An 18,642-nucleotide genomic window follows, 5' to 3' on the forward strand; every position below is an offset into this window, starting at 1 on the left:
AATTAATTATTTCTGGTGCAAACAGCAGAATTCAGGAAAAGCCCTCTGAATAAAGCTGGCTTCTTCACTGAACTGATGATTCTCAGGCCTTTTATGCAGTGAATTTCTCAAGTCCTACAATCCAGGATACAGAGATCCATGAACAAATCACAATGCTGGGATGGGAAAGCAGCGCATTGAAAGAAATTCACAGGAAAGTTGACATGTATAAAGAAGGGCAGATCATTGGCTAGCCTCCAGTTAGCCTCTCAAGGTCTTATAATTACTTGGCAGGGAGATGGCAGATGAAAGGGATTTTTAAAAAAAAATAAAATTAAACATGCATGTGTGTTTGTGAGGGGGGGGGGAGGAATAACATAATTGGAAACCGAGTCCCTCTTTCATTTGCTTCCAAGTGTTTGCCTGAAGCATTGTCATTTGAATAATGGATTATAGTAAGTAATCACTTAAAACCTATGAGGGCCAGATCAATTGATATTAGGTCTCCCCAGCAGTGCAAGAATGCTGTGTGACTAAGTAAATTAAGTAGCTGGAAAAACAGCCAATTTTGATTCACAGAATACTATTCTGGGAAGGGAGAACCTCCCAAATCAACATTAGAATTACCATTCTGCTGCCATTCCAAAGAGACACAGAAGAGTTTCTCTTCTCTGCAGAAGAGAAATTCAACTTATACCGGTATTACTTAAACAATATTCTCACCATCTAGAACCTGTAGCTATTTGGTCTGAAAACAACTTCCTCTAATTATTTGCAGTGGTTTTCGGAAAGGCTAGATGTCTGATGTACGAGTTACCTACCTATAAATACCTTTATTTAGAAACAACTTATGTTTGCCCCAAATAGATCATTTTTGATAACTATGCAAAAGTTAACATGCTGGTTCCATAGCTATGAGAAGTGACCTAGATCTATATCATAACTTCATGTTTTAAATTTATCCAAAAGCCAGTATCAATGCCTTTGCTATCTTCTGTCCACCACCCAACTGCCCATACCCCAAATAAAATACAACAGGAAGCCATTTATAAATGGTGTCTATGGGGAGTCCCAAAGGTGCTTTTTCAAGGGGTAACTGGACTTTGTTTTTTCTTTGAAGACGTTTTGCTTCTGATCCAAGAACCGAACTGTCAGCTAAAGAAGCGTCTTGGTGAGAAGTGAAACATCTTCAAAGAACAGCCAGGAAGTCCAGTTGCCTCTTGAAAAAGTACCTTTGGGACAACCATAACCTGGATGATTGAGAATCTCCATAGATGAACACCCTTTGAATAGTTCAGGAGTATGAACAGATTTCCAGAAAAACTGCAGATTACAAGAACCATTTGCATTTCAGTTTGAGATGCAGACATAGATCAGTGCTGGTGAAACTTTTCAGCACCAAGTGCCAAAAAGGAAGTGCGGGGGACTGCTGGAAACCAGGACAGCAGCTGTCCAACGCTCACACATGGGAAACCAGAGCAGTTCCCTGGTGCGCTTGCATGTACTGGGAAGCTGAGCTTCCGGTTTCCATTGTGCACATGCACACCAGTCACCTGGTCTTCTGGTTTCTGGCACACATGCACATGTGAAGACCAGCTGGTCAGTGTGCATGCGCGCCCCGGAAATTGGAAGCTCAGCTTCCTGGAGTGTGCATGTGTGCCAGGGAGCTACTCTTCTGGTTTCCGGCACTCCCATGTGCGCGAAGACCAGCTGGCCAGTGTGTATGTGCACAATGGAACCCGGAAGAGCAACAGGCGCCAGCTGGCATGCCCAGAGAGATGGCTCTGTGTGCCACTTCTGGCACGTGTGCCATAGGCTTGCTATCACGGGTATAGATTCATCCCCAACAGCCTGTACCTGTGCTCAACAGTGAAGGGACACAGGGCAGACATCCTGCAGAAAGCACAGCTCCAACTTCTCAATGAAAAAATAAGACAGATATAGAGAGGGTGGTTGCTTAATAATCCAAACACTGCATGGATTACTCAACAAAACAACAAGAACAATTACAGAACAGTTTCAGAAGATAAGTCTGATATTTATAATCTTATTTTTCAGCAAAAATGGCTCCCAGAGATTAGTTTACATACAGATGTTTTTAAAGCCATTCCTGTCCATTGGAGAGAGAGAGAGAGAGAGAGAGAGAGAGAGAGAGAGAGAGAGAAGGAATAGGGTGAAAAGTGGGACGTGGAGGCAGATTTAAGTATCAATGGTTAAACTAAGCTAGAGGTCTTCAAACTTGGCAGCTTTAAGACTTGTGGACTTCTACTCCCAGAATTCTGGGAGTTGAAGTCCACAAGTCTTAAAGCTGCCAAATTTGAAGACCTCTGTCTGAACTAACCAATACTATAAGTCTTGCGTAAGTATGAACTGGAGGAAGAGAAATCTGAGTCAAACTTTCAGCAAGGTAATGACACAGCCTTTATATTCCTACCACATTTCCTTTCTTGATAAGGGTCCTGATAAATGGATGGGATATTTAAACAACCTGACACCAGATTTGCAGATTCTGTGAAGTTGAGAATAAAGCAAGATGGCAATTGGGAAGAGCTCCCCTGATTCAGAGGCTGGTTTCAAATGTTTGGCATGATTTCTTTAATTCTGATAGAATTTTTGTGTTCAATCAGCTTTTATAGTAAGACAACCACATCTAGATGACAAGAAAATGGGATAACCAATAAATAGCATGAATCTCTTTAAATGACATCCAATGGTGCTTGGCTTTTATGGTAGTCCCATTTTTATTATTTAAAAATTTGGGTTGGCATCCATAGGCTAGTAAAAATCTCTACAGCTGCTGAAAAAGAGATATTTTTTGCTAAAGTGGCTAAACCTCCATGCAATTTCTACTTTATTTCAAAAGTGGATAATTCAAAAAGGCTGAATCTCTACCTGAAATAAGGCAATTTATCAGTGCAAAGCCTTAACATCTGTTCTATGGTGCCTGCAGAGCTAAAGATCTTTTTGTGCGATTTTACAGACTACAAACTCTTTCCCTGGCTCCAAACACAGTTCCAACAACTGCAGACCTTTTCATTTACCAGCATGTTCGCACTTCCATGCTTTCATAACTACGAAACTCTGGGTCCTTGTTTTAAAAACTTCTCAATCTGTTCTCAATACCATCCAAATATTTTATGAATTACACTTTGACATGTGGCTTGGTAGAATTAGAATCCAGCCCTGACCCAGTATGGAGTAACAGGCCTGTAACTCTACAGCTGACTTCATGCAGAGACATTTATCATGTCTCTGTGATGATAAAAGGCTCTCCAATCTACTCCCTGAGTCAGCAGAATACTATCAGAAGAAAATCTCTTATTTTACAATATTTTTGCTTTATCGCAGAATGGTGGCCTCTGCTTCCAAATTAGCAGGGTGTGTCTAGCTAAGATATTAGTTAAACCCTGGCTTTGCTGCTTTCCCACTTACCAACCAGTGGAAAACCACCCAACCACCCACCAATCATAGTTGTGATGCAAGGACAGTGTTTGGGAAGGGTTGCAGATTTGACAGGTGGCTCAAACCACATTCTCCTGTTTTACTACTCATGGGAAAGGAAAGGGCATACTACCTCCACACGCTTGCTGAGGAATTGTCCAGTGAAGTTGAGGTGGTGTAAAATTTGGATAGGCAATCCAGTCCAATCCAATCCCAGGACAATAGAAACAGCTACTGAGTAGCTTTCAGCAAGTAGCAATTTTTGAAAGATGGCTAGGCCGGCAGTCTCTGAAGAGCACATATTTAACCTTCTTCAAAATGCTGCACTTCATTTTTTGGGTGGGAGGATAAGAAGAATGATGGTGAAAGTGTGTGGAGGGGAGGGGACACAACCTACAACAGCCTAAAATACTCCTATAGTGCCTGATTCATCTCCCCACTCCCCCATCAGGGTCCCCTGACTGAGTTATTGACAAAAGGGATTGGAAACATTTCAAACTTGCTTGTAGTTGATGTCAGCTTAAGGGAAAAACTCCTGTTCAGCTAAGGACAGGGGCCATTTTTGAAAGTGAAGGCAACACCAAGGGAACACAGCAGAATAAAGACATTGTCAGGGGATTGCATGCCATAGAGGCAGCCCTTGGCTTACAACCTTTCATTTAGTGACCTTTTGAATTTACAAAGGTACTGAAAAAAGTGACTTATGAACAGTTTCCACCTCTACAACTGTTGCAGCATCCCCTTGGTCATGTGACCAAAATTAAGATGCTTGGCAACTGGCATGTATTTATGACAGTTGCCCTATCCCGGGATCACGTGATCACTATCTGTAATAGTGATCTTCCAACTGGCTTCCAAAAAGCGAAGTCAATGGGGGAAACCAGATTCGCTTAATGACTGAATGTTTCACTTAACAACTGTGGCAAGAAAAGTCATTAAATGAAGCAAAACTCACTTAAACTGCCTTGCCTAGCAACAGAATGTTTGGCCTCAACTATGGTTGTAAGTTGAAGACTACTTCTAGTTAGATTCAAGTTGGGAAAGGACCTTAATTTGTGCTGAGATGAGGAATAAAAACAAAGAGGGAGAATCCTAATTTATTGATTATTCTTCCATGGCATCTACTAGAAAGACAACCATGCCAATGTACCTACAGGCTTACAACAATTCATTTAGTGACCATTTGAAGTTACAATGGCGCTGAAAACAAGTGACTTGTGACCATTTTAAACTTTCTGACAAGCAAAATCAATGGGGAAACCAGATTCACTTTTAACAACCATGATACTAACTTAACCACTGGAATGATTCACTTAACAACGGTGGCAAGGAAGGTCATACAATGGGGCGAATCTCACTTTACACATGTCTCACTTAGTGACATAACTTTGGGCTTAATTGTGGTCATAGGCTGAGGATTAGCTGTATTCTGCAATTGCCATTGTTCTGTCCACTGGGCACAGTCCTCCACCTATGAATGATTACCTATTTCAGGCAGAGAGCCCAACAGGATATTCTCTAGATTTAAATTCCAATAGAGAGAGATGAACGAAGCAGAGCTCTTAACTCACTGATGTCAATTCAGTGGTGACCTGAATATAAACTATAGAATAAGGATCCAAATCAATTAGGCAATAAATGGGTAACTAAAACAATAATGCCACCAGGCAGCTCTCAACACCCCCAGCTGCGTTTTCCCGTGTGCACAAAGGTAATGCTACAAACCCAAGTCTCATTTAATTTCTGAACTTCTAATTGTAACATATCAGTCCACTATGAAGCATCGGCTTACCAAATTAATGAGCAGGAACAAGGAAAGCACAAGGTTGGCATTTCTAAACATTTTAATCTGCATCTTGACAAAGTTTTAGAATTCTGTCCTAAGGAGCTACTTTATTTTTAAAATTCCTTTTGGAAGATCAAGTTTTAAGAGTCTTGGTCTTGGGGCTGAAAGATGTTGACACATCAGTTTTGAAGTGGAATCTTCATGACTTTTTAAAACTCTCTCAAAATCCATCTACAAGTGTTACTCCCCTTCACATACAGGCTAGAAACGCAAACTGCATAAAGCAGTCTGGTCTGAGCTTAGACTGTTATGTAAAGTCAACTGCAGTTTATTCAGGAAAACATGATTAAATATCTTAAGAGGTCCTGCTTTGGCTATCTTCTGACACTAGGGATGGCCAGTAGTTCTCCAGGAGAGGTCTTCTGAGTCGATGTTCACAACACTCCAGCTGTGGAATGTTCCTTCCTGTGAAGCATACGTTTGTCCTCTTTGCAGAACCAAGCAAATAGGCTTTTATTCTTTCATGTCTTTGGATATATTATACGTCATTCTGGTTCAGTAAGTAATAAAAGGTGTTGCGAAGAATAGAGGAATAAAATATGGACCAATCCCACCAGAACAAAAGCCAAGAAAAATGTACTGAACAATTACTGTAAGTTGCAAGCTTAAAAAATGGAAATTAAAAACATACCTAAAACATCTTTGCAATCTTTCCTCCCCCTTCCTAGATCCCCACTAAGAAATGAGATAGTTTGGCAGACAACAGCAATCTGCAACTCAGTGATATGTCAACCATCAGAACCTTAGTTGAAATAAGATTTAGAGATGGATTAACTTCAGGGCCAAATACACAGAGAGAAGGGGCAATGTTTAAGTTTTGTCTTCAAACAAAACTGCAAAAGACTGACAATAGCTGAAAACGCACAAGTAGTTTCTGCACAAAGTTTGGTCATCTTGTGGAATGTCACCAAGTCAGTTTCTGAGCTTAGAGAAATCACAGCACAGCTGGCACTTAGCCTGAAGAATAAGAAACCAAATAAATGTTGCAAAAGAACCTGGATCAATGACCATCTCCTTCTGACTTGTTTTTGAAAAGAATGGCACCAAAATTATAGAGCTCAAACTGATGACATCTCAATCACAATCCAATTTACCTGTTGTGGTTGCTATAACACTAATTGAACAAGTGATCACTTGAATGAGTAATCAAAGTGTTGGTATATTTTCCATTACATTTTGTGAGTGTCAAGTAGTCACAGGCTCTATTAATCATGCCTACAAATATATAACAGAGGATTCATAACCTAAAGGTAATTTCTAAGTAAAAAGACTGCAAGAACAACTTAAAACAGGCAGATTTATCGGCATTTCCTTCAAAATTAATACTGATAAAGATAAGAGCACCATTTTTTCATTTGCACAAAAAGAATGTAAGACCTTTACAACAGCAAAGAGAGACTTTGCAATATTAATTATAGAACAAGTACGATCATAAATAAGGTAGAAATCTAGAAAAGAAACTGCATGGCAAATAATGTTCCCTACACAATGCACAACTCCAACTGAGGGAAGCTAAAGGGAAAAAAAACACCCATTTGTGTATGGCATATAAGTAGTTGATCCAATACTATAATACTGTAAGGTCAGCACCAAAAACCCATTATACTAAAACATTATACTAAGCCACAAATACTGGAGCTATTCAATAGACATATTGCAGCTAGAACTAACAAATTGATCACATGCCACTTATACATCGAGTACAATACTGATACTTATAATTTCTGTATTCAGTTCTGCTATTAAATGATGATTTCTTGGAATTACAAGCTTCTAAGCTTTGATAAGCTATTTTGCATGTTAAAAATTACTTCTATCTTCTACATCCACACATAGTTTTCTACTTATCCCCTAGCCCATAACCATCTGAAGTCAATTAATGCTGGCTAATAAGCTTCCACATTGCTAGTAAATGTTAGTAAATGGCTAGTAAAGTTCCTGCCATTTTTAATTTGCTGTTTTGTCATTTTACCTGAATTTCAGCTTTTTAAACTACCGCTCTTCTACCTTATGCCACATTTGTGTGCTGGCGTAAATTAAAGAGGAAGTAACACAAGTTAATGCAAACCATACCTGCAAACTTCTGTGTGTCCAGAAGATAGGACTGGTTGCAAGATGATTTGGGGTCTAGGAAGTCGAGTTCTAACAAATCCATATCTGCCATGCTTTCCAAATTTATCCATTTTCTTCATTGATAGCCCAGATAATTTGTTGAAACCAAGAAAGGCGCCTATGAATTCATCTGTGTCCTCAAAGTATCCAGGAACTGAAGAACCTACGCTGAGAAGTTTGGATTGTTCAGCAAGAGACAATCCTGAACACAACGCACCTCCCACTCATTCCTCAGGAATGCTGCTAATTGGGTAGTAGATCCTCCTCCTTTGCTCTTACCCCGATATACACCCAGTGAGAACAGAGAGATAAAATCTAGCCAACATACCCATGACTTCAAGTATGTAGCCAGGCACTCATTCAAGAATTGTCGTCAACTGTCTTGTGCTTGAAATGCAAAGGATACCTGTCTTGTATGTGAAACTGAAGGTGGAAAGACGGGACTTGTTCTGGTGTCAGGCCAGGCAGTTTGGATCCAGAGTGTCTGCCTGCTCCATGCTTATCTCCCATCAGCTGATTAGACATAAAACCAGAAATACCTGCCCAACCCAGACTGTAGTTGGAATAATGATCATAAAATGCCCTGGCAAAAGTTGACAGACAATTAAGTTTTGGTCTTTAGTGGAAGGGAAGGCTATAAATAATATTTATTTTTTAACAAGCCAAGCTACATTTCTAGGGCTCACTGCCATGACAGATCTGTAAAAACCAGGCTGCAGAGATAAAAAAGGATAAGGTTGGCATCTACAGCAAAGTTACAGCTGAACCCTATCACTACAACAAATCATAGCATTTCTAGTTTCTCTTAGAGATAGCATTTCTGAATGCTCCTCCTATGTAGAAAGAAACTTCCTCGAAACAGAAACTAGTACAGGTAGTCCTTAACTTGTGACCATAATTGAGCTCAAATTCTGAGAATTTGTTAAGTGAGTTTTGCCCCATTTTATGACATTTTTGCCACAGTTGTTAATCGTTAGCAACCCAGTTGTGAAGTGAATCTGGCTTCCCCTTTGACTTCGCTTGTCAGAAGGGCACAAAAGGTGATCACATGACTTTGAGACAAAGCAACGGTCATAAATATGAAGCAACTGCCAAACATCTAAATTTTGATCCCATGATCATGGGGATGCTGCCAAGGTCATAACTGTGAAAAATGGTCGTAAGTCACATTTTTCAATGCCACTGTAAGTTTGAACAGTCACTAACTGAACTGTTGAAGCTCAAGGACTACCTGTAAATCAGATCAAAAGGCTTGCTGTCGTTTTAAAGATTACTTGCAAAATTTCTCCATTCAGTCAGCTGGACTGTCCTATCTTAGACTAACTGCTGAGAAATATCAGTCCTGATATCAGTCTGGTGGTAGAAAGAGCAATGATTCTAGTGACTCCAAAGTATTTCCAGAGAAATCATTGATGGAAGTTAATCTTGAGAAACAATGTATAAAGAATTGAATATAACACAAGTTGCAATTTAAATCCTCAACAAATTCTTATAAGAACATTGGAGAAGTTGCCCGATCCAATATTCTGTTATCCAGATATGGTTGGTTAGGTTACTTATGTATTAGAGGTGATGCATTCTCAACACAACAGGCAGCTTCCAATTTAGAGCAATATGAGGTAAAGGAAGAGCAAAAAGACACATGATAGTAAAGTTTAAGTTATTTTTTTAGTACTACCAAGAACAGCATTTAATATGAAACATCTATGTTCCCTAACCTGGATATTCTTAAAATATGTGGGTTTCCCCATCCACTGCTACAGTTTGAAGTGTACATAACTAGAGCACATTAAAGAGTGCAAACGCTGAATTAAAGTACTATTTTTTCAGGACAGGCTATTATTTATAAGAATTAACTGAATAATAATCAGTTCACATAGTCATCATTTGATAATTATGGATTAGAGCACTGAGTGCCACACTGAACAGTATAATATCTAATGTCAACTGAAATATAGTCTTATCAGTAGAGCCAGTTCTACAGAGAACATCTGGCATTTAGTAGGCTCAGGATTATCATCCTCGGCTAGTATGTTTTCTGCCGAGAAGACATGGATCTTCCCACAGTTCAGTGATGAATCGAAAGGTAGATAATCTTGTCCCTTTTCTATGGAGATTCTCCGTCATCCAGGTCATGGTCTGAAGAGCTGAAAAAGCTACTTGGATGAGAAGTGAAACATCTTCGAAGAAAAATCAGAAAGTCCAGTTGCCTCTTGAAAAGCACGTTGACCCTTTTCATTTCCACAAATGTTTCAAATGCAGTCCAGTCTCTGTGTGCAAGTGCATGCACACACACACACACACACATTTTAGCTCTTTTCTATCCACTGCAGTATGAAGGGCTCTTCCACATGTTTCCAATCAATATGGTCCCAAGTTGGGTTTTTTTGCCAATTGGGCCTGCAATACTTGCTGATGTCGACAATCCATCTTGTTTTAGGTCTCTTTCGTAGATGCTTTTTATCAAGTGGGATTCATTCTATGAGTGCCTTAGTCTACTTGACATGGACCAGTATATTTCCTTTAACTCTCTTTATGATATTGATACTTTCATTTGTTCTCTAATCCATATGCAGGTCTGTCTGTCTGTCTATATCTGTAACTATATCAACATCAATATCAATATCTATCCATAGATATGCAGTAATTGCTCTGTGTAATAGGTATGTGCATTGACATCAGTGAAAAACAATGTACTATGGGGAATTCACAATTTTGACTTGTAATAGCCCATCAACACATGCAATTTATGACTGCTGAAACTGGCAAGCATGCATAGAAACCCATCAAGATTTTAATTTAATTATCATTTGGTTAAAAACAGTTTTAATTACTTTAAACGAATCCAAATCCTGAGGCTGTCTGGAATTCCACCAAATTCAGACTTTACCAGAAGATGTGTGCAAATGGGTGGCAACATTCTCATAAATTGGCATACATCCATCTAATATTCTTGGAATATTGGAAATGACCTGAAAATCTCTTGCACAAGGACATGGCACCTTTGGCATATGGCCATAATCTTCAATGCAGGATCTAACATTAAATATGGGATACAAACAAATTTTAACACTAACATACATAGGAAAATCACTGCAAATTAAACAGAATGCTACACACATGGGAATTCCTACTAGAATTTTGGAAAGGGATTTTTCAAAACAGCATCTCTCTTGCTTTTAAATGGCTCAATCTCTATCCTGCTCCTTACCCGTCTCTTCTCCTCCCCAATAAACTGAGTGTCAAACTTGTTTTTCTTGATTCCTCCCCCCCACCCATCGCCCAAAATTAGCAGACAACCAAGATGATCAACTTCCCTCAGCCAACCAGATCCTTTCAAGCAGGGATGTACACTGCTTTGGATCTCAAGCCAAAAGGTGCCTGTTGACACCTCTTTATGCAATTGTTTCTTAGATGCAGATAGCAGCTGCATAACCTCAGAAAATTAACATTTGCGATAGAACTGCTGAGAAGGCATTATGTTGCACTCTATTGGCATCTCCTTAATTCAAATGAACACAACAGAGTGCAACTGAATTTCAGCAGATAACAGAAGTGGAAGGGACCTTGGAGATCTTCTAGTCTCTAGGAGAAAGTCACACATTACATGCTCTTCAATAGAAGAGTAAATTATGGGATAGCTAATGCTACTATCAAATGGACTCAGAAATAGTTGAGTGACTGCAGAGAAGACAGCACATTAATGGCTCCACTTCAACTTAAAAGTTGTTTGTACAAACCACCTGGAACCCTAACCCTTCAGTACGAGTAAGAACTATATGATCAATTTTATGATTCATGTCTGATATCATATAAGAAAGAAAATAGTCTTGATAGAATGTAAGTTTAACTAATGTGATTCTTCCTAACCAAAAAAAAATCATTCATATATATATATATATATATTATATATATATATATATATATATATATATTCTGAGGTTTTCACGGGTGTTTGTATGTAGGTCTTTGATTGTTCGGGTTTTCTCCCGTATAAAATTGGAAATGTCTTGGCAACGTTTCGACGAAGTCTCATTCGTCATCTTCAGGCTTCAGCTTCGTGCTTCTGGGAGCAATGTGTGATCGCAGCTGTTTCTTCCTTTTAACTGCTAGTGGGGGTTTGAACTGATTGGGTGGGAGTTTGGCTGTGCTCTGATTGGATGGAGGTTTTTTTGTGCTCTGATTGGCTGGGGGTGTGTCCTGTTTGGGTGGGGGCTTGGTTGTGCTCAATTTAGTCTGTGTTGCAGGAGGATTTGAGCTGGTGAGCTGCATAGCTGTTGTTTGGCTTTGTGGTGGTGTTACATCTTCATAGTGGGTGTCAGTCTGCTGCATGTATGGATTGGAGGGGTTTGAAATGGCTAATGTTGCAGCTGCGGTCTGGCTTCTGGTCCTTGGTCGTGCTCCCAGAAGCACGAAGCTGAAGCCTGAAGATGACGAATGAGACTTCGTCGAAACGTCGCCAAGACACTTCCAATTTTACGCGGGAGAAAACCCAAATAACCAAAGACCTACACACACACACACACACACACACACACACACATCTGCTGTTATATTTTTTCAATTTGGTAAATAATTCTTAATCTTCTTCTTGTGCCATATCACTCATCGGATGTCGGCTATCATGTTGGCTATCCTATTTTTATCAGCAGCTGCTGATGAAGTGGTGTTGAGTTTTGTCCAAACCAGTCCCTTAGATTTTGAATCCATGATGTTCTTCTGCCTGGACCTCATTTGAATTTAATCTTTCTGCCTTCAATTCTTAATCCAATGTGGTAAATAATTTTTTTTTTTTTTTGGTGAAGTAAAGTCCAAAAGTCCTAAATAGTTAACCTTCTTTATAGCGGTATTGAAGATTGTTTATTTTTATTCTAGCATTGTTTTTCTTCTCCCATCAAACTGCATGACAGCATTTAAGGTTTTGCTTTACTAATCGAATAGCCCAGTGGTGGGATTCAAGTAATTTAACAACCGGTTCTCTGCTCTGATGATTTCTTCCAACAACCAGTTTGCCAAACTGCTCAGAAAGTTAACAACCGGTTCTCCCAAAGTGATGCGAAGTGGCTGAATCCCACCACTGGAATAGCCTGACATAAAATCATATAGTTACACAGTATATACTTCATTACCAATATGAAAGGGTCTATAGTTTGAATGACTGTAAGTACAACGTCATGAGGGAATACTGCACTCAGCAATGTTCCGTACAAACTCCATGATTCTGTGAAGAGAACAGAATCAACATGGAATAGAACAATGTCGAAGTGAAAACTTTCCCAAGGAAACAACCAAATCAAAGCAACCTGTGATCCTCACACATCATTATTCAGATACTGAAAAAGATAGCCAGCAGGTGATGTAACCTCCAGTCTAAACCTTGCATATTGGTTGCTCATGGGCTGACAAGAACATGGGTCAGCACATGGAGTCTCCTCTAGTGTGCATCATTCAAGTAAAGTGAGTCATACTCATTCTAGTATGACTTGTTCCAGTGATTACTATCTGTTTGCAGGGAATAATATACTTTTTGACTGGACCACATCTGTTATTGGCATCCAAAGTCTGTGTGAGCATTGCAGATATAATTAGTTGAGAATATGGGCACATAATCATTTTCTGCTGCTTTCTAGGATACGTTTTCTAACTTTTTAATAATAGCAACTGTTTAGGATTTTTTGTACATTCTTTCTCTAGCAGAGTTTTTTACAAAAAGAACAAAGAAATGAACAGAATCTCAGATTATTACCAACAGAAAGAGACCAATGAAGAAAGTGAGATGACGGGGAGAACAATATTTTCCAGATGCAAGACAGAGACAGGAGACGGGTCATAGGGAATGATATATTCATGATTTTGTGAAAGAGCATCAGACTGCTTAATTGGCAAGCTAGGGACTTAAGTGATGTAAAAGTTTAAATAGGAATAATGTGCCACTTGATTTGAGTCTATGTGAGTTTCTACAGAGCCTGGAGATGCTTCGGGTTCTTGTATGTCCAAATTTCAGACTGTAAGGTTTCTTCCAAGAAACAGCACCAATGTTGAAAAGAATATTTGACTGGCAAGACTGTTAAAATTGTACCAATTTCTTTCAAAAGGTAACTCCTGTTTAAAATAAAAGGCACAAAGCAAAATTTCTTTTTTTTTATAGTCTTGGCCATTCAGAGGGCTCCCAACCCTGGTTTGTGACCCACGGGCCACAGCATGCCAGAAACTGGCTGGCGCAAAAAAGCAAAGCCCCATCCACAGGATGAAGGCAGCACATGAAACCACGTCTGTGGAAAAACCTCTCTCTGTAGAATCAGTCCCTGATGCCCAAAAGGTTGGGGCCACTGATCTAGAAGAGACAAAACAGAACCATCTATTTTAATAACAAAAGGTGAGCTCTAGATGGTGGAGGAGGGCTAAGAGAAAAAAAAATATTTTCATGATAAGAGAGGTCTGTTTTGTATTAGATTCCCACTTGAATGGAGCTGCTTTCTTAGACTTGTTGGTTTGTTTATCTATGTGCCTTTGGGTTAGTCTTGACTCCAAGTAACTGTCTGAACCAGGTGTGAAATGCTTCCGGTTCAAGCGAACGGGTAGTGATAAAAACTACCGGTCTGAGTGAACCAGTAGTAAAAAAATGCTTTAAAAAGTAAAAAGAAAAAGAAAAAAAAAGGTTCCAACGATCACAGCTGTGCTGCATCATTGTCGGAACCATTTTTTTTTACTTTTTAAAGCATTTTTTACTACCTATTCGCTCGAATCGGTAGTAAAAAAAATGCTTTAAAAAAGTTAAAAAAAAGTTCTGACTATCACAGCTGTGCCACGTGATCGTCGGAATCTCTCTTTTTTTTACTTTTTTAAAGCATTTTTTTACTACCAGTTCGGGCGAATAGGTAGTAAAAAAGGCTTTTAAAAAGTAAAAAAAACAAAACTGTTGGCCACATCCACCCAGTCACATGACACCTCCACCAAGCCACACCCACAGAACTGGTAGCAACAAATTTTACATTTCACCACTGGTCTGAACCACTGTAGTTACTGTAATTTTCTTGGCAAAATTTTCAGAAAGGGCTTGCCTTTGTCTTCTTTCTGGGGCTGAGTGTGTGTGACTGGCCCAAATTCACCCAGCAGGTTTTGTGTCCAAATCAAGACTAGAACTCACATTCTCCCAATTGCCTGATGCCCTTTCTTAGTAAACAGGCTTAAAAGATGCAAGTTGAAAATCAGACATAACAAACCAATAAATGTAACAAAATCCTCCAAAGCACTTCCCTGAGATTTGGGTAATGCCAGGATAGAAAAGTGTCATACTGGCACAGTCCATATAGAAGCCCTCAGAAGAGATGCAAAATTCTAAATAATTCAAGACAGATTAAAACTAGGCACACTGGTGAATTGCTTCAAATACAGCCTGAACTTTACAGCACAGGTAGCTGGCTCATCAAAATAAATCTGAAAGTCACTCAAATAAATCCAATAAAGATAAAGGGAGATTCAGTAAACCAAAGGGCACAACATAAATCTTCCACATTTCATGTCAAGGGGATCTAACTATTCATGTTCCTTCTTCATCCAGATGAGCTAACTCCAACCCCCACCAAGATCTGGTAATAGCAGGCTATATTAAGTGTTTTGGAGTTTAACAATCAGAAGGAAAGAGTAGTGATCTCTAATAATTGCAAGGTTCAATAGGCCTAAAATCATGGGCTATTATCCGAACGTCAACTTTGTTTCTAACAAAGATAGTGTATGGAAATGAACACAAATAAACTCCCTTCGTAAAGTTGTCATCAAATATTATTTTGTGGCCTGAAACTTTGGTGTCTTCCCTGGTGGAAACTAAATTAAGGGCAAGCAACAATATTTTAGCCCATTATTAAGCCCAAGCAATGGGAAAAACAGCCAATGTACATAAATACTCATAAGAGCAAACTCAATTGCAGTTCTCTGTGGATTAAAATAATGAGATAGCATTGATTTCTCTGGGAATTGAATGCCACCCTACAGGTTTTTATTCTTTGGATAAGAGCCAGTTTCTCTGGTGTGGGAAGGATGCAAGCCTTTAAAAGCATATGAGCTAATAGGAGGTGAATATTAATTAGTGCTCTTTAAAAAAGAACTTTCATGCATACAATTTTCCAAAAAATATACATACACTTTTAAAATAATGATATAACGTAACATGAATAAAGTGAGAAATTTTCTCTTTTACTTGTTTAAAAAAGAAGCTTTTTACATATATATTCCACTTATTTAGCACAAATAAAAACACACAAAACATATCTGTAGAACAAAATAACAACGATCCAGTTTGTGGAAAAGCAATTATAGGATGAAAGTACTTTCTCAGCATTGTGTAAAATACATTTGACATGTTAACCACATTTTGGAGTACTAACATATCAAGCAGTAAGAGTGTTTTAAGAATGCACCTTTTTATATTGCTGCTTTCCTTCTAAACAAAGAAAGCACATAGGACACATGTGGTGCACAGATTATTTATATCTAGATAGAATATGGACACAATCAATATACTTGTAAATTTATGAAGTAAATAACTGGAACACCTATTTTCAGTCTATCTAATGCCGCAAATCTCTCTGCTTGGAGTCAAGAATGCCTCCGACTTCTTATTTGTAGGAATATTGTATTGCTCATTTATAAAACACTAATCTTAAACATCGATTTACTTTGGCTGATCATTTATTTATTGATTAAACAAAAGTATATGGCCACTTATCTTAACCAAGGTAACTCTAAGTAGCAAACAAAATGTTAAAAACAAATTAAACAAAAAGCAATTAGAGGAATTTCTCTAATAAACACACACACACATGCTGGCCCCACGTTTTCAAGGCCTGCCAGAAGACCAACAAGGTGGGGTAATCTGAATCTCGGGGGAGGGAGGGGGAGGAGGGAGAGAGGAGAAGAATGTTCTATGCTAGAATAGAGAAGGCATGAAGACTTTGTTTCTCAGAGGCAGATCTAGAACATGCTCATTCTGCCAGATCTGATGGAATAGGCAGAAATCACAAGAGCCAGGTAGTCTCACAGGTAAAATAACTTTTTAACAAGAAGGGCTTTCATGGTGATAACCACCCTCTGGAATTGTACCCCAGAAGCCTATTCAGGTTCAACACAGCTCAAGAAACAATGCTGTTACATTGACATACTACAGTGGGTCCAAAACGTCATACAACCACATACTGGACCAGCTGAAGCTTCCAAACACTCTTCCAAGGCAGAGAGCATGGAGAGCACATTGCAACAGACCAACCAGGAAGTGATAAAAGGTATGAGTAACCATGACCAGTGCCTTCCGATCTCTGAATGGGTACGACTGATGTAACTGATGGATTTGTGCAAAGCCCTTCCCGATTACAATTGCAACTCATCCCACAATAATGGGAGTCCAGGAATCCAAATTTCACTTTGACTAGGGGAATGTTACCCTATCCAGAGTTAATGACGGAAGATCTCTAAATATTGGAGCGAGGGGTTGGAGGTAGAACACATACCCTCATATCCTGGACATAAACTGTTTCAACTCCTACCCTCAAAACGACGCTATAGAGCACTGCACACACCAGAACAACTAGACACAAGAACAGTTTTTTCCCGAAGGCCATCACTCTGCTTAACAAATAATTCCCTTAACACTGTCAAACTATTTACTAAATCTGCACTACTATTAATCTTCTCATCGTTCCCATCACCAATCTCTTTCCACTTATGACTGTATGACTGTAACTTTGTTGCTGGTAATCCTTATGATTTATATTGATATTGATTGTTCCTGATTGCTTATTTGTACTCTATGATTATCATTAAGTGTTGTATCATTAAGTGTTAAATTGTACCCTGTGACCATCATTTGTGTTGTAAATGTTGTACCTTGATGAAGGTATCTTTTCTTTTGTGTACACTAAGAGCATATGCTCCAAGACAAATTCCTTGTGTGTCCAATCACACTTGGCCAATAAATTCTATTCTATTCTATTCTATTCTATTCTATTCTATTCTATTCTATTCTATTCTATTCTATTCTAGGCATAAGAGCGTAACAGCACCAGCGTGCCTACCGTCCCTGTCCTAATGTTCCCTTTAATTGTATTCATTTTATGTATTCAATTCATAATATATATATATTATCTAATATGTACTCAACAAATAAATAAATGAAAAATAAATAAAATTTTGCTAAGGTAGGTCAAAGCTGCTTCTACTATAGCCAGCCTTCCCCCCCAAGCTCCAGACATTTCTATAGTCCTTGACATTAACCCAACACTCTGCTTAGACTAAAGATGCTTTTTTCCTTGATAAAGCTTAATAGAAGTGCCCTTTGTTTTGCTCTTCCTAATTGGAACATTGTATGTTTAGACCGCACATTCTGCAGGGGTAAGATAGGAAATTAATAATACCAGTCTGACTGCAGGTCAAGAGTATTTTAAATCATACCCATGGGGGCGGGGGGGGGGGAAACAAGCATCAAACTTCAGCTTGCATAGCTGAAAAACATCAGCTAAAGTAATAGCTGATCTCGCACAAAACAAGCACCAATCTAGGAAGATCTGGTAGGGGAAGAGGGATGGGGGGAATCACCTTTATTCCTTAACCAGCAACTTGGGACAAGAAAAATGGAATTAAGACTGACTAAATCTTTTAAATGTCCTGAGAATTTAAATCCCTAAGGCTTTATAAAGATAATTTACACATGAATGCATAGATGTGAAGGGGGAAAAAATTGGGTTAACATCATTATATTGCCTGTATGACAATATAGGGTCTCCTGCTTGTGCAGGAGACTGGACTACAGGACCTCCAAGGTCCCTTCCCACTCTGTTATTCAGTCCAGCTGCTGCATTCTACCATCATACACATTTTTATTACTAGTGGAGCTGCAGAACATATTGGAAAGTTTAAGGCAGAAGGAACTATTAAAATGTTCTTTTAAGTTCTACAAATTTATAAATTTCTTCAAATCTATTGATGACCTTCCTCTTTTGTGTAGAAGCTGCAACTGCTAAAATATTTACCCTTATGCCAATGCTTCATCAATTATTCCTACTCTGTTTCTGGAAAAGTGCCTCCTTACAGCTATGTATAGATCTCAGGCTAAGGTATAATTTGTTTAGCCTTCATTTGCTCAGTAAGTCACAAAAGGTTATTTTTATACAAAACCAATGAAATTGTAATAGATCATAATTCTAAAGTTTTCCTAATTTAGAATTAAAGGATTACCTATTTCCATATCTGCGTATCTTAAGACCAGCATCAGA

General features: G+C 38.7%; 1 protein-coding gene across 2 annotated transcripts in view; it reads right to left on the reverse strand.

Annotated features, from left to right (window-relative positions):
• ARHGAP40 (Rho GTPase activating protein 40) overlaps positions 1 to 18,642 on the reverse strand; it is a 66,220-nt gene that overhangs the window by 32,621 nt on the left and 14,957 nt on the right. Inside the window, exons 1-2 of one of the 2 annotated variants that reach the window (XM_058177092.1) lie at positions 7,707 to 7,725; positions 7,340 to 7,541 (exon numbers count right to left, since the gene is read on the reverse strand). The exons of the other annotated variant lie outside the window; for it this stretch is intronic. Coding sequence (XP_058033075.1) covers positions 7,340 to 7,541; positions 7,707 to 7,710 — 206 coding nt within the window. The 5' untranslated portion in view covers positions 7,711 to 7,725. Of the gene's footprint in view, positions 1 to 7,339; positions 7,542 to 7,706; positions 7,726 to 18,642 lie in introns of those variants that run through there. 2 annotated transcript variants of the gene reach the window in all.

Source organism: Ahaetulla prasina, chromosome 3 (assembly GCF_028640845.1).
Source record: "Ahaetulla prasina isolate Xishuangbanna chromosome 3, ASM2864084v1, whole genome shotgun sequence".
NCBI classification, from domain to species: Eukaryota; Metazoa; Chordata; class Lepidosauria; order Squamata; family Colubridae; genus Ahaetulla; species Ahaetulla prasina.